The 23,417-nt window shown below is 47.9% G+C and overlaps 1 protein-coding gene across 2 annotated transcripts in view; it reads left to right on the forward strand.

Annotated features, from left to right (window-relative positions):
* Window positions 1–20,342, forward strand: part of COIL (coilin) — a 211,601-nt gene extending 191,259 nt beyond the window's left edge. For both annotated transcript variants that reach the window (XM_078654403.1, XM_078654402.1), the window contains exon 7: window positions 20,072–20,342. In XM_078654403.1, coding sequence (XP_078510529.1) covers window positions 20,072–20,194 — 123 coding nt within the window. In that variant the 3' untranslated portion in view covers window positions 20,195–20,342. The remainder of the gene's footprint in view (window positions 1–20,071) is intronic.
* Window positions 20,343–23,417: the final 3,075 nt, after the last annotated feature.

The raw sequence follows: 23,417 nt of genomic DNA on the forward strand, positions 1-23,417 counted from the left end.
AGTAACAAAACATACTTCACTCATACTCTCATGTTCACAAATTTCCAAAATAACCTACCTAATATTCTCTCATTCAACTTTCATTCTTCCATGCATTTATTCATCCCTATCGTCCTGGAATATGTAACACAAAGATGGTAAATTTGTTACATAGATCAGAATGTTATTCCAGATAGATGACATTAATACGGCTTTTGATGATTATAAAACAGTACGCCGTATTTCTGGAAACACAAGCCGACGCGCGTTTCGGTGACAGGCCTGAAGGGCCACACCTTCGTCAGGGCTGGGGGTTGTTAACTGGGAGGGAAATGAACAAAGATCTATTATAAAATTGTAGTCGTAACGATACAAAAACTTGAGACCAGTAATCCTATGTGCAGTAGAAGGTAGTTTCTATTTCCGCTCACACTGGGTACCGCGAAAAAGAACCCGAGATAATCTTTAAATGGTTCTTTCGTAGTAATGGGAATTTAAGGTGTCACCAAATGCTGGCAATCTTATAGATCCTAAAATAGATGGTCATCAGGTGGCAAAGAATAAGGGAACCGGTTCCAAAATTCAGCAATCTATGATGTAAATTCGCCACACTTCCGGCTATCCGAGTAGGTAGGAAACTATCAGTCAAAAATCCCATCAGCTTAATGAAGCAGGGTTCACGGGTGATATAGATGTGGATCCGTCGTTTTTCGTCGCTATTGAAATAAGTTGATGGCGTTATTGGGTGATGCGAAATGCCACTGTCTTTTCCGCTGTAGGGAGGGTACAGAGCTGCGCATAAGGCTACCTTCGAAAATAGCGGATCAGTCTGTAGAGGGGGTTCCGCCGATGGACCGCATCGACCTTCCGGCGCTATTTTCGAAGGTAGCCTTATGCGCAGCTCTGTACCCTCCCTACAGCGGAAAAGACAGTGGCATTTCGCATCACCCAATAACGCCATCAACTTATTTCAATAGCGATGAAAAACGGCGGATCCACATCTATATCACCCGTGAACCCTGCTTCATTAAGCTGATGGGATTTTTGACTGATAGTTTCCTACCTACTCGGATAGCCGGAAGTGTGGCGAATTTACATCATAGATTGCTGAATTTTGGAACCGGTTCCCTTATTCTTTGCCACCTGATGACCATCTATTTTAGGATCTATAAGATTGCCAGCATTTGGTGACACCTTAAATTCCCATTACTACGAAAGAACCATTTAAAGATTATCTCAGGTTCTTTTTCGCGGTACCCAGTGTGAGCGGAAATAGAAACTACCTTCTACTGCACATAGGATTACTGGTCTCAAGTTTTTGTATCGTTACGACTACAATTTTATAATAGATCTTTGTTCATTTCCCTCCCAGTTAACAACCCCCAGCCCTGACGAAGGTGTGGCCCTTCAGGCCTGTCACCGAAACGCGCGTCGGCTTGTGTTTCCAGAAATACGGCGTATTGTTTTATAATCATCAAAAGCCGTATTAATGTCATCTATCTGGAATAACATTCTGATCTATGTAACAAATTTACCATCTTTGTGTTACATATTCCAGGACGATAGGGATGAATAAATGCATGGAAGAATGAAAGTTGAATGAGAGAATATTAGGTAGGTTATTTTGGAAATTTGTGAACATGAGAGTATGAGTGAAGTATGTTTTGTTACTGGGTAGGCTCTAAAGTAAAACTAATCTCTCTTATTTTTATCCCCTTTTTGCACTAATGTATGTTGTTTGATATCTTGTGGATTTGAAATGTTATCTATTTTTGTACAACCTTTTTTACATCAATCCAAAGAATATATAAAAAAATAAAAATATATATATATTTTCTAAATACCTTTTGTTGAGTATAATTGGATTGACTAAATTTTGTCATGTGCACTGCTAAACTCCTAGGCTAATCACCCCATATATATTGGGATCCTATTGTTAGGACCATTACATCATTAGACGGGGTTACGTTCCTTGTTCTATTTTCCATGGAGAGGGAGGAGTCCAGGATGAAGCCCAGGTTGCGTGCGTGGTCTGTTGGTTTGGGTGCGCTGCCCAGGGCGGTGGGCCACCAGGAGTCGTCCCAGGCGGAGGGTGAGGATCCCAGGATGAGGACTTCCGTCTTGTCCGAGTTCAGTTTCAGGCGGCTGTTCGACATCCATTTGGCTACGTCTGTCATCCCTTCGTGCAGGTTGGCTCTGGCGGTGGCGGGGTCGTTAGTGAGGGAGAGGATCAGCTGGGTGTCGTCGGCGTAGGAGATGATGTTCAGGTTGTGCTGGCGTGCGATGGCTGCGAGGGGGCTCATATAGACGTTGAAGAGTGTTGGGCTGAGCGAGGAGCCTTGAGGAACGCCGCAGATGACTTCGGTGGCCTCCGATCTGAACGGGGGGAGGCGGACTCTCTGTGTCCTTCCGGCGAGGAAGGAGGTGATCCACTCCCAGTGCCTTCTCCTGGATTCCGACGTTGCTGAGGCGCTGTACTAGGGTACGGTGGCAGACAGTGTCGAAGGCCGCGGAGAGGTCCAGGAGGATGAGGGCCGCTGTTTCTCCGTTGTTGAGCAGGGCTCGGATGTCATCGGTAGCTGCGATCAGGGCGGTCTCGGTGCTGTGGTTGGCCCGGAAGCCAGACTGCGAGAGGTCGAGGGAACCGTTCGTCTCGAGGAAGGCGGCCAGTTGCTTGTTGACGGTCTTCTTGATGACTTTGGCCGGAAACGGGAGCAGCGAGATGGGGCGGTAGTTCTTGAGGTCGGTTGGGTCTGCTGATGGTTTCTTGGGTAGAGCGCTGAGTTCGGCGTGCTTCCAGCTCTCCGGGAAGGTGGCGATGTCGAAGGAGGTGTTGATGATGTCCCGCAGGTGGGGTGCGATGACAGCGTCGGCCTTGTTGAAGACGTGGTGAGGGCAGGGGTCTGTCGGAGATCCGGAGTGGATGGAGTTCATCGTGCGGATGGTGTCTTCGGTGCTGATCGGGGTCCAGGCGCGGAGGGTGGTGGTGGGGGGCGGTGGTTCGGTCGTGGCGTGCGTCGGTTGAGTGCTGAAGCTGTTGTGTATGTCCGCGATCTTGTTGTGGACGTAGGAGGCGAGGGAGTTGCAGAGGTCTTGCGAAGGGGTGATGTCGTTGTTTCCGGCGTTGGGGTTGGAGAGCTCTTTCACGATGTTGAAGAGTTCCTTGCTGTTGTGTGCGTTGTTGTCCAGTCGTTCCTTGAATGCGGTTTTCTTGGTGGCGTGGATCAGCTGGTGGTGTTTTCGGGTGGCGAGCTTGAGGGCAGTCATGTTGTCCGGTGTTGGGTCTCTGCGCCAGGTTTTCTCAAGTGCTCTGCAGTTCTTCTTGGAGCTCTTGAGTTCGTCGTTAAACCATGGGGCTTTCTTGCTGCCGGGTCTGCTCGGCGGGGTCTTCAGCGGGGCGAGGTCGTCTGCGCAACAAAACACTACACACAGAATTGGACCAGTAGAGGAAAAGAGGGAGCAGGTGCCCACACCCGCTGGACAGGTCACTGTGCAGCCCAACCACAAGAAAAGGAAAGAGTGGGAGGCACTGAGCACTGCTCAAGTCGCCATAGTGAAAGACTGATTAAGATAGTGCCACATGCCCTATGGGCTACCTGTCAGGTTGAGAGGGAGAGAAAAAAATCCCCAGCAAAGAGACTCGTGTGGCAAGGCCAGGCAGCGCAGCTGTCAATGTCTTTCCGCCCCAAACTCCCAGCACCGTGACAGAGACAGGCTGCTCACTCTGCAGAGAGCTTGCATGAAGCCCCCACATGCGCCACCACGCCAAGCCCAACCAAAACAGGGGGACCAAAGATCCACAAGACACCAGCGTCTCAAGGTGGCTATCCCTGCCAAAGGAAAACTGGTGCAGAGAGCGCGCCATCAGCAGCAGCCCAGCGCCACCACAAGTGAGAAGAGCGTGCCACACGCCCCTGGCGGTGAACGACTACCACTGCAAGGAGGAACGGCAAGCACGTTAGGTGTCAGTAGAGGGCGCCCAAGAAGAAGACTAAGCATGCGCAGTCCAAGGTGCGTGACACAGGCACCCAGAAGCTCGTAGACACAGGCAAATACCCAGGAGAAAAAGAGACATCTCTGAAGACCAGAATCACTGCTGGAACCAGCAGGGAGATCTCATACATCTCCACAGCAGCAACGGAGCCCGTAAGGGGCCCAACGCAGAACAGTGTCCTCCCTCACACTGCCGCAAGCAGGAGACGTCAGTGACCCAAGGCTGACGAGAGGAGGGTCGTACAACACAAGTGGTCAGCCGCCACCACAGCTCACCACTACCCATGGAAGCTATTCCCTGGAGAGGGAACACCTGAAGAAGAAGCACCCAAGATGAGTGGCTGCCTCCCTTGCAGCCGAGAAGAGCGACTGAAAGTTTGCCTGAATGGTCTTGAGACCATTGAAGGTAATAGGCCTGTTGGCCTTGTTAGAACATGTGGCATGTCACTGGCCCAGAAGAAGAAGAAGAGTGGAAATCGTGTCACCCAGAAGAGAAGGACACCCGCAGGTGCGTCAAAGACAACGAGAGGAGAAGCCCAAGGACTCGTAGCATCACAACCCAAGAACACCTCCAAAGACACCAGACAGACACCAGGATGGACCGACGGCCTTGGCGACAGCACCAAGGGAGAACCACACGCAAGCCGCAGCAAGTGCAAACCGAGTCTCATCCCACCGCTTCTCCAGGTGAGCGTCAGTCGGCGTCCCTGGATACAGGCTCAAAGGAGAACCAAGAGTAAGTCGCAGCCAGCGCAAACTGAGTCTCATCCCAACGCGTCCCCAGGTGAGCGTCAACCGGCGTCCCAGGATACAGCCTCACGGGAGAGCCGAACATAAGCCGCAGTAAGCGCACACTGTGTATCATCCCAACGCTTCCCCAGGTGACCGTCCGCCCCAGAGTGTCAGCAGTTTAAGTCAAACGGCATCCCTGCTCCTGACTGCAGATGCCATGGGTGAAGATCAGCACCGAGTGTCTTTCCTCACACCGCCTGAAGACAGAGTCGGCAGTGGCCCCAAGCAAGACAAGAGAGGATTCACACACTCTACGTGTCATGCCACCACTGAAACTCAACCTCAGCAAGGCGGAGGCACAGGACTGCCAAGTCCCTCCTGACATCAAACTCTCCCAGCAAGTCACCACCACCTGTCGTCCTGAGTAACCACATGGCTGGCAACCACCATCACGCCAGCCATCAGCACACGAGTCAAACACCACTCCTAGAGTATCGATGGACTGGAGCCACATGCTGTTGCCACACCAGCTGAGAGAAGAGACCAGAGGCTACCTGTGAACCGAGCACACCCCTGAACCGCGGTAGCGAGAGCAAGCATCGGCCAAGACATATCCACCCTAGAGGGTTGTGCGTGCGACCAAGTAACTGCTCCTAGGTGGTCCTACAGCTGCCCCAGTCGACACACAAGCGACCCCAGCATAGCCTTCCTGCAGTCCCACAGCAACGCCGGCAACAGGCCTCTCCAGTCGGGAGAGTGACAAGAAACTTTGCCCCACCAACAGGTCATCGATTGCAACCAAAAGGGTCCACAGAGACAAGTGATCAGGCGACACCTCCACGAACCGTCACCATGAATTCCATCTATGCTCTGGACGCATCCCCTTGAATTCACCACAGACCATCACCGACATCAACAAAAGGGAAGTCATGCAAGACATGTCATCACAAGTGAACTGTCGCAATGCAGCGGACATCTTCAAGCCAGCGGTTGTGTCCTAAGCCCTTCAGGTTAAACTACAAGTGCCAACCGAGAAGGTCCTGCTGCAGGCAGAGTCATCAGCCCACGTCTGGCGTCTTCCTGCCACCTGTCTCAGAAGACCGATGGACCCTGTGGTATTTTAGTTAACTGTTTTGTCCCCACAGGTTGGACTAACATTGTGTTTGTTCTTTAATAAAGTTGGAAAGGAATGTAGTGTCCTGCGGGACACGTTCTAGTGTCCCGCAGGACGCTGTAATACCAGCCACTCCCTCGAGGGCTGGACACACTGCACTCCCACACCCATCCATCACGGGTGCCATGAGTGACGTGACCCCGTCAATAAAAGGGCCCGGGTGCACGTGCTCCTGGCCAGTTGAGTACTCATAGCCACCGTGTCTGTGTCTGTCCTTAGCAGCATGTGGGCCTAGTGCCCACAGCACAACAAGAGTCTCGAAACTTCATAAACAATGCCAGTTAATAATTCAGTGTGTTGATCTGTGACCCTTCCCTGTCCCTGCTCACTGTTGTGTGAGAGTCCTCTTTGCTGCCGGAAGAAGGTGAGCAGAGGCCACATTAGTCAAGTAGGGTGTGGTGGAATTGCGCTGCTCACATCTCAAACATCTTGCAGCATGGGTTCTTCTGCATAAAACCCACAACCTAAAATAAGCGGCCCACCTCTTGTAGCTTATGTGAGTACTTAGTTCTAGATGCAAGCTTTTTTTTGTCGGCATGATTCTCCTCCATTACTCTTCATTGTTCTCGGTGGAGACTGTTGACTACAGTTTAATTTTCATTAGCACCTCCTGGCTTTGGCTCCGCTCTCACTAAAAGGTCACTTCAGGATCCCTTGCCCTCACCCTCAGAGCAATGCAGGTTCTCCCTGATGTGGCTATGACCAGCTTTGGCTCGGTCACTGCCCTTTCCTTCACTTCTGAAAGGTTTCCTCCTTGTCCACTACCCCTCAAGAGCAGTCAGTACGTTCTCTGCCCCGCTCTGCATGCCACTCTACCCCTCTGTTTATGCCACTCTACCCCGCTCTTTGCGCCACCCCACTCCACTCTCCTCTACGACAGTGAATTTAACCATGCTGGACAGCAGCCACACTGGTGTACAACATGTCTAAAACACTTTGGCAAAGTTGGTGATAGCTCTTGCATAGGCGATAGATACCACTTTTCACTGCCCCCATCACTTCCATGAAAAGCGTGGGTCATTTTATTTATTTTCCCTCTCGGGCTTCTCTTTAAAAAAAAAAAAAGTTCTTTTGAGTCTCACTCATGTTGACAGAGCCGTCCGTCACACTTACAATGCATTTTCAGTAAGCTCAGTGACAACGGTTCCTGGAAATGCAAGAGATGTCAGCTGCAGACTCTAAATACGACGAGCTAAGGACCGTCCCCATGGCAGCGGTAATTACTCCGTCTGCCAAGATTTACATCAACCCCTATATTTCGTAGATTGGTATCTTATATCCTCCTATACAATCCATTGACACTTTGTGATCATTCTTGTGAAATATTATGTTATGTTATTGTGATTTTTATAGCGCACAGCTGCCCCAGCAAAGTGGCGTCCCGGCGCTTTAGCTGGCAACAGAAAATACCAAAACACAACTGAATAAAGCACAGAGGAAGAAACCAGGGAACTATAGTGGGCCAGAAGGAAAAAGGAATGTTTTAATGGCCCTCCTAAAAGCATACAAGTCCTCAAGGGCACGAATATAAGCTGGTAGTGAGTTCCAGAGCTTGGCCGCGAGGTAGCGGAAAGATCGACCTCCAGCCCGAGAGCGTTTGACCCGTGGAACTATCACCAGATTTTGGCCCGATCACCTTAAGGAACGGGAAGGAACATAGATGGTAAGAAGATTCGCCAAAATCAGGGGGAGGACAATTTGAGAATTTTAAAAGAAAGGCAGAGAGTCTTAAACTCAATCCTTTGAGCCATAGGTAGCCAATGGAGCTTATAAATGGTAGCTTTCGCCGAGCAGAACCTGGGTAGGCCCACCAGGGCTCTAGCCGCAGCGTTCTGTACACGTTGCATCCGAATGACTTCTGCCTGATTGGCCCCCAGCAAAAGTGAACTCGCATAATCTAATCGCGAGAGTATGGCAGCCTGAATTATCAGCTGTCTAGTCGGGTCGTCAAAAAATCTCAGGGCTGGCCTAAGCTCACGCAAAATACCAAAACAGGTAGCGGCTACTTTTTTGGTGTGTCTGCAGAAACTAAGAGCAGGATCCAACCAGACACCCACATTTTTCACCTCAGACACTGGAATGGGGGTTGGGCCTAGCTCAGAGGGCCTCCATTGATCGCCCCAGAGGTTGCTGTGTTTGCCCACGATTAAAACCTCTGTTTTCTTTGCATTGAGCTGTAAACAGTTTGCCGTCATCCAGCCAGCCACTCCTATCAAACCATCTGTGAACCTGGGGTTTCGTCAGGCCCAGAGACTAGTGTGAGTATGTTACCTGTAAGAATATCTACTTGTATTACTATTCTACATTGTCAGTGGCTCTGCAAATGTGAATGATTCACCTTTGTCTACTGTCTAAGTTTTTAGTTAAGCGTAGTCTTTTGTGGTGCTGTTAACTATCCTATTTGTGGAATTAAATAGATCGATTAATCTTTATCGACTGTGTAGGACAGAGGTCTCTTTGTGGTTAAACAGGTTAGAACATACCAGCATATACTTTCTACTTGAGCTTCTTTAGGGGGATTAATTAGCCCATCTGGTGTGGCTTTCTATGTCTCACTTTACTTTGATCAGGATTTCACGTTGAGCATGATTTCTCGACTTGCTGTTTAAAATTGTTGCTCTACGGCGTGGTGTCTGCGGATACATTTCTTGTGTTGACTTCTACTTGGATTGCAAATATCATGCACGTTTTTATTAGTGAGGGTGGTAGTACCTTGTTGGAATGCAAGTTCTGTCGGCTTAGCTTGTACTAATGTGAAAGCTCTGGAAGGTGTGCTTGTATCTTTCATTTATCTCCCTCCCAGAGGTTGGAGTGGGTGCATCATCAACAGTATGGTCACAGATTGTCTAATTGGCAGCGTGCTTGGAAGCTAAGGAGACGTAGGACGCTACTCCTTTGAGGGCATAAGTAGCATCCTGAGGCTGTTGTGTTTTGTTTAGTTTTTTTTTTAATTGGCCAAGTTGTCAAATATTTAATTTAAGTCTGCATTAGTGAGAGGAGACATTGTAATTGGTGTCTTTGATGAATTTTTATACCTCTTCTTCTGATTCCGAATAGCCGTGGTTTTCAGAGTTTTTAATGCTTTTACCCCTCATTTAAATTATATTTCATATCTGGCTCCTTGAATGATAAACCTATTTTCTCACAGTTCTATAACATTTTAAATAAGGCAAGCGCGCTTATTGTTTTAAGTGGTGATTGTGGGCACATCCACTATTTAGAATAAAAAGCCTCATTGATTTGCAGTAATGCTTTATCATACTTAATACGTGCAGTATAAACATAACAAGAAAGCCAAACCTTTCAAGTGAGGTCACAAAATAAAGGAACAATTGTCCAAAACCTAATTTTCTAGCTTTTAAAAAAAATAATAAATCCCATCAAATTTAGGCAAAATAATTTTGACAAAAATGATGCTGTCTTGCTTTTTATGATGCCACATTACCAGTCTAAACTGTAGTTGGCCCCGTGACTTACGACACTTTCTGCCAGTCCGGGCATCTTTACCAAAAGCACTTTGCATCCCTGATTTTTGAACCCTTCTTACAATATTAAAGACAAAACCACAAGTCCCAAAAAACAATGCTGTGTTGGCCGAAATACCAGAACTGGCTAATGCTGCTTAAGACATTGGGCCATTTGGCAGCTCTCAATTTAAAAAAGGAACATTGCAGTTATGTTTAGTTATCCTCAGTAAAAACACAAATACTTTATTGCCAAAAGTCTATTGGCAGACCTATCACCCTTGTCACCTACTCATGGCCAGGAACAAATGACAGAAGACGTTTCTGATGACCGATTACCCAGTGGCTTATGGTCACAGGTTTTCTTTCACTACAACCACAGCAGGTTTTTTCTATATACTGGCTCTACATTCATGGATGTACTAAATGCTCCTCTTTGCCAGAACCTGCCACCCAACCCCGCTCATGTCCGTTTAGAGCGCTCACTAGTACTGCGCGAGCAAGTGACCCTCTACAGGCACAGGAATAGAACTATACATCAAATGAGCGAAGGATGTCTTCGAGCTACAGATTGTTAGGAGAAGTCAAAAGCAAAGCCAAAGTTGGAATTCGGACCATTGGTGAAAATTTAAGGATGGGCGGAGTCCACAACCATCTCTCTCTCTCTCTCTCTCTCTCTCTCTCTCTCTCTCACTCTCACTCTCACTCTCACTCTCACACTCACACTCACACTCACACTCACACTCACACTCACACTCACACTCACACTCACACTCACACTCACACTCACACTCACACTCACACTCACACTCACACTCACACTCACACTCACACTCACACTCACACTCACACACACACTCACACCACGCCCCTCAAGCCTGTATACAGCAGTTGCCAGACCCGGAAGGCACAGCGCTGGGTTTACAAGCTGAAACGAGGTAACAAGTTTCCAATCGGATAAAGATCTAAAAGCTGGCATCGGATAAAAATGTAAAAGCCGGCGCCAGGCTTAAACTTAAAGCACTGCGCTCGAGCACATTGATTATAACATAATGATGAAAGTGGGTGCCATGCTAAAATATAAAGCGCTGTGCCCTTGCAATTTAACCTATGTGTATAGCGGCCTGTGAAGCGGGAGCCATGGTCCGAGAATAAACCAAAACTTGAAACCGGGCGCAGTACTATGCACTGTCCTAAGACGCAATAAAACAAGTAGTCCCTTAACACTACATATAAACACTTGGGGCGTAATAAAATTGTAGTTGGTCTGTGCTCCTTCCGATATAAATGGAAGTGATGTATCAGAGCACCAACCAATAAGGAGCCAGGCAATAAGAGTAGCACAGGAGTTAACCAATGGCAAGCAGCAGGTGGGATTACACTCGTTATGCTGCTTACAACAGTTTTGCAGCGTGAATCTTTCTGGATTCACTATGCTGTGCATTATTCCGCGGTCTTGTGGTTGGGTCCGGATTCGTAGTCTTTTCTTTGTGTTTTTTTTTTTTTTTTTTTCTTTGCCCAGGTGGGCGTCGGCGTCACACCCCCTTTGGGTGTATTTCCGGTGACATCGGCATGCTTCCTGCGGAAGCTCCCACTCTTGGGCGCCATCTTCAGATTCTTTTTTTCCGCGGTCGGGTCTGGATCGTTCCCGTTTGGGCTCCAGACATTTTTGGAGAAAGAAGAAAGAAAATACAGAAAAGACGAGGAGAAGTCATCTGAAGACTCCAGGGGACTTCACCGACGAAAGACAAGCAAAGATAAGGCGTTTTTCATCCAGATCTTCGACGACCGTCGACGAACACGCGACCAGAGAGGCCCTGGACGCTCGAGGATGGACAACACGCCGTTCAAGTTCTGCCGTAACTGCCACCACAAGTACGCGCAGAAGGACCAGCACCCGGTATGCAACCTTTGCCTACCGGTGGACCACGAAAGCGGAGACTGCAACGCCTGTTCCGCCTTCACCCCGAAGACCCTTCGTGTGAGAGAGAGGCAGAGGGTAGCACACGCCGCCCTGCAGGGGAAGGCCCCGACCCCGTCGCTCTACGAGCTGGGGATGTCCTCCGAGGAAGAAGACAACGCTGCCGCCGAAGACGACAGCTACACGGTCGTAGAGACCGATTACACGAAGACTTCTGACAAGGTAGGAGACTCTTCGGCCCCCAAGAACCCGAGAGACTCTGAGTCTCGAAAAATCGAGGGCAAGACCCCGAAAGCGCCGACGCCAAAAAAGGCGGCGTCCGCGACTACTCCCAGGCCCAGCAGATCCTCAGAGAAGGAGTCCCCGGCGCCGAGAGCTGCTGATCAGCAGAAGACGTCGAAAATCGTCCCCGAAAAGGATCGATCGACGAGGGAGAAAGACCCGAAACTGTCGACGACGACCAGAGACCCGATATCCGGTTCGACGTCGAAAACTTCGACTCCGAGAGGCACGGCGACGAGCCATCCGTCGAAGAGAGCGGCGGAACCATCCGACGCGGAACACGCGGCCGAGATGGAAAAGAAAAGAAGGCGCCTCGAGGCAGAAATGGAGAACTTCATGCAGCGGAAAAAAGATTTCGACGCAAGGATGAAGGCCTTCACGATCCCTCACAAGACCAAGCCACCAGTGCTGGAGGCGGTCGAGGAGGAAGAAGAAGAGGTCGCCGAAGTCACCGAGCAAGACCAGGACGTCGAGGTGTTCGACGACCAGGAGGAGTACGAGAATCCCCACGAGAGCTACAGCTATGGGGAGGAAGATGAGGGCAGGACAGACACAGAGTCGGCGCCCTATGACCTTCAGGAGGTAGATTACATCGATGTCGACACCGACAGCCCGGAGGAGGTGGTCGACACCTACCCCTCGAGGCCCTCGCCGCCGGACGACATCGGGGCCTACAACGCGGTGATACAATCTGCCGCAGCAGCTTTCAAGCTCAAGCTCGACGAAGAGAAGCAGAAAGCAGACTTCCTTCTGGAAACATTGCTCCCAACACAAACGAGGAGCCAGTTCCTCCCGATGCTCGAGAGCGTCTTGGCTCAGGGGAAGGAAGCTTTCAGGGAGCCCGCAACATGCAAGGCAGTAACTCCCAGAACTGAGAAGAAGTACAAGCATGCCGCAAAGGACCCGGCCTACATTCAGGGCACGGTCTCCGCAGACTCCATTATCACGGCCACAGCAAGGAGGAGGGCTAACGTACCCACTACCTCGGGCCCGCCACCGGATAAAGAGAGCAAAAGGATGGATCTGGTGGGCAGAAGGATCGAACGGAATGCCGCGACCCACTGGCGCATGGCTAATTCCAACGCCCTGGTAATCGGACACATGTACCAAATCATGGAGGGACTGGGGCAGTTGGTGAAGGACTTGCCCCAGGATGCCAAGCAGAAAGCCGAAAAGCTAATTGAAGAGGGGAAGAATGCTGCAAATTCTTGCCTTAAGACGGCCCTGGATGGGGCAGACACCGCCAGCAGGCTCATGATGATGGGCGTCACGGAAAGGAGACACGCCTGGCTCAGGATATCCGGTTTCAAACCGGAGGTGCAACACAGCATCCTGAACACACCGTTCAACGGCAGTACGCTTTTCGGACAAACAGTTGATGAGCAACTCAGCCAACTTAAGAAGGATAACGAAACAGCAAGATCCATGGGAGCATTGCAGTTCAGAGGGAACAAGAGGGGCACCCCGTCACGGAGGCCCGGCGGAAGAGGCGGAAACCAGCCAGGTACATCACACCAGGCTTTCCAGCAAACGCACCAGGCAGACTCGCAGGGTCAGCAGGGCCAGCAGAAACAGCCCTGGCAGTACCAACAAAGAGGCCAGTCCTTTCGAGGGAGAAATGGACGGGGACAAAATAGGAGAGGGGGCCAGCAGCCCACCTCCAAGTGACTTCAAAAAAATCCGTGTGCCCACCCACAAAAAAGATCCCAGGGGGCAGCACGTACAGATGGGTCAAGACAAACTAGACACCTACGACCACAGGACACCAGTGGGAGGAAGATTAAGATTCCACCTCCAGGAGTGGAGAGGAATCACATCAGACAAATGGATCCTCAACATTATCCAATTCGGATACTGCATAGAGTTGGAGGCGAGGCCAACAAGCAGAAAACCAAGAAGAAAGCCGCTAGCAAGCAAGCAGCTGCAGTGCCTTCAGGAAGAAGCAAAAGAACTCCTGCGGAAGCAGGCCATAGAAAGGGTACCCTTCAAGGAAAGAAACACAGGAGTATACTCAACATACTTCCTGGTACCAAAAGTAGACGAGACAATGAGGCCCATTCTCGATTTACGGTTCGTGAACAAATTCATAAGAACGCAAAAATTCAAAATGACCTCCCTGCAAGAGGTGCTCCCACAGTTGCAGACCGGGGACTTCATGGTCACTATAGACCTCAAAGACGCATACCTGCACATCCCAATGAACAGGAAGCACAAGCTCAGGTTCACCGTCGGAGAAAGCCACTACCAGTTCACGACACTGGCCTTCGGTCTAAAATCGGCACCAAGAGTTTTCACAAAGTGCCTCGCAGCAGTCGCAGCGCACCTAAGAAGGCAGGGAATACATGTATACCCTTACCTGGACGACTGGCTGGTGAAAGCAAACTCATACCAGAAATGCAAGCTGCACGCACATACAGTGACCAGCACGCTCATAAACCTGGGGTTCTCCATCCATTGGAAGAAATCATCAATGGAGCCGGAACAAGTGAAGATCTTCCTGGGAGCACAGATCAACTCCTTACAGGGCAAGGTGTTCCCCAGCGAGAAGAGGGCGAGGGCGCTGGTGAAGGAAACTCGCCTCTACCGGAAGGGACAAGCTCGGACAGTGAGGACGGCGAGCAAGATCATGGGGATGATGGCATCATGCATCCACCTGGTACCGAATGTACGACTCCACATGAGACACATTCAAGAATGGCTACAGGAGCAATGGTCACAAGCTACAGGCAGTTGGGAGGATCTAGTGGTTGTAACGCACGCAGTGCAGAAGGAGATGACATGGTGGACCATGGAGAACATAGCAAGGGGAAAGCCTCTAACGCCCCCAACGCCAACAGTGACCATCACCACAGACGCATCCCTGAAGGGATGGGGCGCTCACATGGAGGAGCTCAAGGTGAGGGGACTGTGGACACCGACGGATGCCACAAAGCACATCAATTACTTAGAATTGAAGACAATCTTCCTTGCACTGAAGGCCTTTCAAACAAGACTGTACAAGCACAAGGTATTGATACAAACAGACAACACCACTGCGATGTTCTACATCAACAAGCAGGGGGGCACACAGTCCGCACCGCTTTCAACGCTGGCGCAGGAGATATGGAGATGGGCCATCCCTCTCAAGATAGACCTGCTAGCCATACACCTACCAGGGAAGGACAACATACAAGCCGATTGGCTCAGCAGGCAGACTTCAGCATCCCACGAGTGGGAGCTCAATGCTCAGGAGACAAGATACCTGTTCGACAGGTGGGGGACACCATCGGTGGACCTGTTTGCCACACGCCAGAATGCAAAATGCCAAAACTTCGCATCCAGGCAGCCCGAGGAGGGGACACTGGGGAATGCCCTATGGATAGATTGGTCAAGGACATTTGCCTACGCCTTTCCCCCGATACCACTGATGCACAGAGTACTGAGCAAGTGCAGAGCGAGCAACATGACACTGATACTGGTCGCACCGCAGTGGGCGAGGCAGACCTGGTACTCGCAGATCATGGAGATGACACAGTGTGCACCCCACAGATTCAGCAGGAGGAAAGATCTACTGTCCATGCAGAACGGAGAGGTACTGCATCCAGAGCCAGAGAGCATGAGCCTAGTAGCGTGGCTCCTGAGGACATAGAGTTCGCACATTTGAGACTACCAGAAAGCACCCTGAGGGTACTTCGGGAGGCACGAAGGCCCAGCACTCGAAAGTGCTACGTTGCGAAATGGAAAAGATTCACAATATGGTGCAGACAGGAAAGACTCCACAATAAGATGAAGAGGGACTCCACAGTGCTAAGGTACCTGACGCACTTACTGGAGAAGAACCTTAGCTCATCCTCGTTAAGAGTTCACTTGGCAGCGATAGTAGCCTACACAAGGGGAGAAACGTGCAGGAGCTTCTTCACATCACAGGTGGTGAAGAGATTCCTAGAAGGAGCGAAAAGGATCGCGCCACCCAAGCGGGTGCCGCCACCTGCATGGAACTTGAACACAGTCCTAACGGAACTCATGAAAGAGCCCTTTGAACCACTTCACAAGGCCTCCCTAGAGATGCTAACTATGAAAACAGCCTTCCTGGTTGCGATAACGTCCTTACGCAGAGTAAGCGAGCTTCAAGCGCTGACGCTACAAGAACCATACATACAAATACACAACGATAGAGTTGTGATGAGGACTGACCCACACTTCATGCCGAAGGTGGTATCCAATTTTCACATGAACCAGTCTATACAGATACCGAGTTTTTTCCAAAAACCCACAACCAGCGCAGAGAGAGCTCTGCACACCCTGGACGCCAGAAGGGCAGTCATGCACTACATTGAAAGGACAAAGGGGCACAGGAAAACGAAACAGTTTTTTGTGTCCTTCGCAAACAGCTTCATGGGCAAAGCAGTAACCAAAAGGACCATTGCACGATGGATCGCACAAACAATCCAACTCTGCCACAAACGGGCAGGACAGGAACTGGCTGAGGGGACACGTGCCCACTCCACCAGGAAGAAGGGCGCTACAATAGCCTTCCTGGCTAACACACCCATAGAGGACATATGCCTGGCGGCAACATGGGCTTCGGTGCACACGTTCACGAAGCACTACTGTGTGGACATACAAATGAACAAGGAAGCTCAAGTGGGACAGAAGGTGCTACAGCACATATTCAACACCCAACGCTCATCTTCCACCCAGCCGCCACAGAGATGAGAAACCGCTACAAAATCTATGCACAGCATAGTGAATCCAGAAAGATTCACGCTGCAAAACGAATAGTTTTCTTACCTGTCGGTGTAGTTTTGCAGCTTGAAGATCTTTCTGGATTCACTAGCGAACCCACCCACCTCCGCCAGAAAGATGAGGCTGGAGAGAGAAGAGGTGGTTAACTAAAGAATAGACTTTGAAAGTACAAAGCGGTAAATACAAACTAAGAAGAACATTGCCATTACTTCGGAAACGAAAGAAACACGGAAAAAAAGAACCCGAAGATGGCGCCCAAGAGTGGGAGTTTCCGCAGGAAGCATGCCGACGTCACCGGAAATACACCCAAAGGGGGTGTGACGCCGACGCCCACCTGGGCAAAGAAAAAAAAAAAAAAAACCACAAAGAAAAGACTACCAATCCGGACCCAACCACAAGACCGCGGAATAATGCACAGCATAGTGAATCCAGAAAGATCTTCAAGCTGCAAAACTACACCGACAGGTAAGAAAACTATTCGGTCTTGCAGACAGCGCATGCGCTGCCTAGGCTTGACCTAAAAATATCACGTCAAAGTGAATTTTCGACTTCTATACAGACTCCCTCCTTCCCCCAAGCCCCTCCCCCACCTCCCCCCCCCCCCCCCCCCCCCGCCCATCCACACGCAATGATACTACTCTGGAAGGGTACACCTATGTGCAGGAACAATGCCTAACAATCATAGCATTATATCTTCCTGAAAATAGGGACTGAACCATGAACTTGTTAGTAATTAATGCACTTACTGCAGTGAAGCACTTTTTTAACAGCACTATCGCGTAAATGATTCCTCTTGGACGCTGGGTGATAGGTCTCTTTCTAACAACAATTTGCTCGAATTTATTTGTCTTTTGAGTGTTGTATATATTATGTAAAGTATGATTGTGATCATACCATCCAAGAATACAAACACTTGTGCTATATTGTGAGAAGTTTGTAAAATTAGAGTTCTTGAGAATTTCATAAAACTAGAAGAATGTTGAGCAACCACTAGTCTGCAAATTTTACTTTACTCAGGCCCACTGGAATTATGTGGCAGAGAAGCACCAAATTATGCAGCAGGGTTGAATAAATTATGGGATGGGAAATTATGAGGCATAGTGCTGCACATTCTTTGATAGTATTCATTCATTGTAATACTGATGAGGTGAAATCTTTGCTCAGTATCAGTTTAACAACCAAATACAGAAATAACCAAATGAAAGCTGACCAGTTGACCTTTGTGAAAAGCCTTCTGCTGGGCACGAACGTCGTTGGCAGGGGTTTAGTAACTTTTGATCCGTTTGAACTAGAAACAAAATTAGTTTTTTATTTAAATCATAAGATTATGCATCAGATGATGAGGTGTGTGCCAAACCGGTCATTATAAAGGAGAGTGGGGGAGCCACAGCCGCAGAATCGCATTATTACAGTGTCCCTGACTTTAATGACTTGGTGTCAATGATAAATTCTTTGAAAACTCTTTGCGGAAATGCCTAAACAAAGAAGGACATTTTTCAATAGTTATTTCTATACAGTTCGATAGAATCTTAAAAGAACTTCTCTAGTTGCTTTTCCCTCGAGGGAAGAAAAGCTCAAACCCTGTTAAATTGAATAAGCTAATGCATATAACATCACAGCTGCTCACTTGAATTATTATGCCTATATAGAGAACATCATGTATTAATGTAGTATTTGTATGTTTAGCACTGAGCTAGCAAAAGGCAGTGAATCGCTTTACAGTCTCAAAGGAAAAGGTACGGTCGCAAACTGATTGGTGAGGTAGCTGGTGTCTGGTAGCAGAATGTTCTGTTCCTGCCTGTTTTTTAAAGAGGTGTGTCCAGCTCTTTATTAAATAGGGGCAGTCCTGAGGGATATAGGGATCTTGTCTGGTTTTTGATCCTGGGTGCATAGATGTAAAATATTTTTCTTATGTTTTGCACTTCTTTGCCACAGTCTTATATTTTCAGTTGCATTTGTGTCAAGAGCCTCCGGAGATAGTGACCTTCTGAGCCAGATATGTTGGGGCGGCGACTTTGTAAATGATACAGTGAAGAGTAGTGTGGGTTTGCGAGAGTAGCCAGTGGACTTCTGGTAATGTCGAGTGTGGGAGGCCAAGGAGCAGGTTGTTGCCACCGTCCAGATGCATAGGTGCAACTCAGCCCAAATAAAACACTGCACTGTTATTTTGCAGTCCTGTGCATGCACTTGCGGTACTACACAAATATTTACCTAGGTCATCTAGTTTACTTCAGTATTAATCTACACCGGAAGCATCCTTAACCACATGAGCGCTAGCGAAATTCCCCTCCTGTGCTCTTCTTTACAAAAACCCATTATTCATGACGAGCTGGGCTCGTCATGAGCGTAGCAGGAGGCTACCTCATGACGAGCCCAGCTCGTCATGAGCGTCGAAGGGGTTAACCACGCTGTCTGAACCACGTGTGCCGTTACAAAGCAAGGGTTACCGCGCTTGCCTTTACCACTCATATGCCTTTACCACGCATATTACTCAACCACGCATGTTACAACGATTTTAATTGTAAAGGCGTTAAAGGCATATGCGTGGTAAACGCAAACCGTGCTCTAGATTCAGAGCGAATGGGCAGCGGGTGGGAGGTGTTGGAAACTTGGAGGAACTTCCTGCCCAGATGAGATTGTGAGGAACCGGACATGGCTTGGTGAGTAGTTTTCTATTTTCAGGACTGAGTCGCAGTAGTTTTCAGGGCTTGGAGACGGTTTTGGGGCTCAGGGCGAAGGCTGGGTTGTTTTTAGGGCTGGGGTCGGGGTCGTTTTCAAGGCTGGGGCTAGGTTTTAGGGCTCAGGACGGGTGGCTGGGGTGTAACCTTTACCATGCATATGCCTTTACCAATCATGCCTTTACAACGAAACTCGTTGTAAAGGCATGCATGGTAAAGGCCCGCGTCGTAAAGACGCAGCTGTGGTAAAGACCACGTTGTTAAGGCATGCAATATAATTGCATGTGTGGTTCCGTCATACAACCAATCTACACAAACTACTGCAAAACTTCAAAATAAACAAACCCTCTTTGAATCCACACAAATGCAACTACATAACAACATAAACACAACAACATTCTGGGTACTTCCAGAACAGTTCAAAAGGGTGCCTAGGTAATATAGCGCTAGTGCCAACTAATAGCTGATGGCTCTATGCATAAATGGCAATAACATGATCCTGTTAAAAATAAAATATACTTCGACTGGTTATTGACTAAGAAGTAGTGGAAACAAACAAATAGTTTTGGAAGGAACATTGTGTGTTACTTTTGCAAGTTATTTTTTTCACACCACAAGTTTCATAGGGCTGTTGGATTGAGAGAAACAGTCCATGGTCTCCTTCTGCGTGAAACGGAGTCATTAGGTTGAATATTGTGATAAAGAGTTCAGGGATGGACAGACTATATTTATATTTCTATAACGCACACAGTCTAGAGTAGCAATTTAAGATGATAACCGGATGAGCTAACATGACATTCTACCTTCTATCCACTATAATTTTCCTGCAAACAAAATGAAGAGAAAGATACTTGTGGGAAGATGGGAGACTGATTTACCTTCCCTTGTACTATATGTGTAGGATGAGGAACAATGTAAGGCACATTTTTAAAACAGTATATATGGACCTTTGTCTTGCGTTGGTCTTCAGGCCCTCGCATAACACTTTTCTGTCCGGGGTCATATAAATACGTTAGCTACTCCAGCGTACTAGAATCTGCCTGAAATGTAAATGTTAAACTAATGTATGGCAGAGAGTGGGTACGAGACGTGTATATATAACTGCACCTTTATTTGTATTTAGATAACCAAGAGCTGGACTTCGCTGATTGAGCCCAGGCTAATCGTGGAAACACTGCCTGTTTCAGAAGCCGCTACGAACCAGTCAAATGGTGGCCCCGTGGTGTTGCCGCAGCAAAAAGTGTAATTTAATGGACTGCTTCAATTGTCTGGTGTACAGAAGTCAACATGTTTCCTACTTTCCCCGATACTCGTTCAGTTTTTCAATGAACTGCGTAGCTTATCATGCATATTTTATACATTTTAAATAAAAAATTAAGTTGTTCATAGTCTTATTTGTGTGTATGCGCCTATATTTTGTTTGCTGTCCGGTGGTGTATATTTTCTAATAAGCCCCACAAACCTTTTGTGTATTTTCTAATAAGCCCCACAAACCTTTTGTGTAAACATTTCCACTTGATGGATTGTCCATGCAGAAGTGTTTCCCGTTTGTCGCTGTTTTGAGCGATAAGGCAGGTGCGCCTTGAAGAGGGTTATCTTGAAATGTGTTTTTCTGCACATATTTAGGTCTCGCCTAGAGGCCGCTTAAGCTGTCTGGTGAGTTCTCATACCGACACGCAAAACACACACACATCTACAGACTAAAAGGCTTTTGGACAGCGCGTACCAATCATTGGCTACTGTGGTTCAGCTGGGTTTACCCGTGTGCTTGTGGTAAATAAATAATTAATTACCGGTACTATTTTTGAATACAGTGAATAAAACAGATAGCTCAATAAATAAGAGACAGGATTCGAGGTATCTTGAGTCTTTCAGGCTTTAATCAGGCATAAGGGAAGGGACAGGAACGGGATAGCCTGCAAGGAAATAGAATGGATGGCAGCTGCCAGGGAATGGGAATGGCATGGGGGGGGGGCTTTCAGTAACAGTACACAGTATATATATACTAAAACAATTACATTACATTCAATACAGTAGGCGTAGCAGTAGGCGTAACTCGTAGCAGTCGCGAAAGATAAGGACAAGATGGGTGTAACAAGAAGGCGTGTACAGGGCGTATACATAGACATGTGGTATGAAACGTCACAGAAATGTCATGAGTGGGCGGAAACATGGAGGGGGCTGCCTGAGAGCAGCTGGGACCTTTAACCTAGTGGTGCGCGCAAACGGACAATGACGTGTTACCAGGGAGAACTGGGGGCTATGACTTCTGCACTAGAAGAGGAGACTAAAGTCTGCGGTGTCAGGACGACATGTACCTATGGCATATCTGGTATCTTGTGTTTGGAGTACATGTTGATAGAAACTAAAAGTTATCATGGCAGAGGCTACTTGACTCTAAGACTGGTGCATGCATAATTCTACATGTATTGCATGAGCTAGGAATATTCTATGAATATTAATACAGTATTTCTCTTACATGGAGACAGAAAGACTAGACCATGGCTGAAACTATTGATGCGATTCAGTAGCTTAGGAATGCAGAGAAGGAGGGCTGGACTGATAACTAAAAGCATAACATACTCTTGGCAGACTGGGAGGCAGAGCCAGGCCGGGCCGGGCACCGTGCGGCAGGAAGTAAGTGAAGGGTCAGGGATGCAGGTGGGGGCTACATCGCTCTTCGGAGCGGGTTCAGAAGACTGGAGCTTGAATCTGGTGTCCGGGCCCTTTTGAGGCCTAGAAACGGGGACAATGCGGTGAATTAACGTGTACACTGTAAATCGTGGCAACATGAGCCTAATACTTGTTGCTTTCACGAGAACTGGAAACTGACATACTAGAGTTGGACACAACTGTAATTGCGTCTTCAATCGATCATAGGGGGATATATGCATATCTAATCATGCACATATAACATAGGATGGGGAACACGTAGGCACATATAACATGGCAAAATTTACTTTTCCACATTCCCTCCTTGTGCCCTACGTTTCCATCAGGAAACATCAATATTCATGATACCATCTATCTGTTCATATAGCATCATTTGCTCGTCTCGAATTGTCTTGGAACGGGACTTAGGACTAGGAATACAGGATGTAGCACACAAGCCGCAAATCGCAGGGCCGCATTGTAAACAGAGGCAGCAACTGAATATGATCATTACTGCTATACCTAGGAATGACAATACTTTCCATCCCCAGGCAGATATGATACTCCAGAGCCAACCGGACCATGTCCAGGTGCCTGGATCTTGGTGTAACTGATGGGCAATTTTATGAAGTCTGGTTATAGCTGAATAAACAGACGGCGCGTTATTAGGAATGAAAATGCAGCAACTAGATCCGATGACTCTACAAGCTCCTCCTCTATCGGCCAATATGACGTCAAGAACGAGACGATTTTGGAGCACGACAAATCTAATGGCAGATTGCTCTTCGGTTAAGTTACCTAGAGCGGAAGTAGTCTCATTCACTACTGCTTCAAGGGTTCTGGTTAACCTACGTATTAACTTACTATTCTGGACAGGGCCTATAAAGAAAAAGAAACCTTTATTGAAGTCTTGATATTGTTCTAGAGTAGTTTCAGTTTGATCAACAGTTGGGGACTCAGTCTCCCTTCTATGTCTAACGTGTACTAGATGTGTGTTTCTGTGATAATCGGATGGGGCTAGAAAAACTGGTGGCAGTAGGAAGGCAATGTAACATGTTCCATCCCAATCGAGGGGCAGACGAACATATGCGGTCTGACCACAAACAAAATAAGAATGACGTGAGGCTTTGAAAATAGATTTCCCACTGTCACTATACTCGACCACAGTAGTACAATCACTATGTCCTACATGTGCGGAACCATTCTTTCTGACACATAATTCGCCTTTGACTGGTAGTACTGAAATAGCAGGCAAATCTGGAGTAGTATCGGACTGAACATTCAGAACCATGAAATTCGAGGAATAATTACCTAAATCATATACTTCATTTTCTAGATCTAAACCTGTTCTGTGGGGAAAACCTTCCTTGTCTGGGAAACATGTTCGATTCAAAAGGGACATATCAGTTGAGGATGACGTTAACGTGGACCATGCTCCACACGAACCATTGTGTGAAAACGGATAAGGAAAGAGTGGCAGAACTCCCTTCGGTGTCTGGAAAGGGGGGAGTCGACCACACACCCAACAATTAGTGGCATTGCTGGTCTGGTGTGAATAGTGTAACATTCTGATAAAATGTGTTATTACGCATAGCAAGACGATAGGATAACTCGTGAGGAGGCAGATCACTAAATGTGTGCTCTACTGTAGCATTAGAATACATATGTACATGTGAAATAGGAAAACATAAATGTAAAGCATAACTTATACATGTAACCATAAGACTCAAAAACAATAAAAAGAATAGAACGATAATACATCTTTTAGAGTTTTGACTAACTCTCTCACTATGTGGGTCTATCTCATACATGTCAGG

This window comes from Lissotriton helveticus, chromosome 7, assembly GCF_964261635.1.
Source record: "Lissotriton helveticus chromosome 7, aLisHel1.1, whole genome shotgun sequence".
Classification (NCBI taxonomy): Eukaryota; Metazoa; Chordata; class Amphibia; order Caudata; family Salamandridae; genus Lissotriton; species Lissotriton helveticus.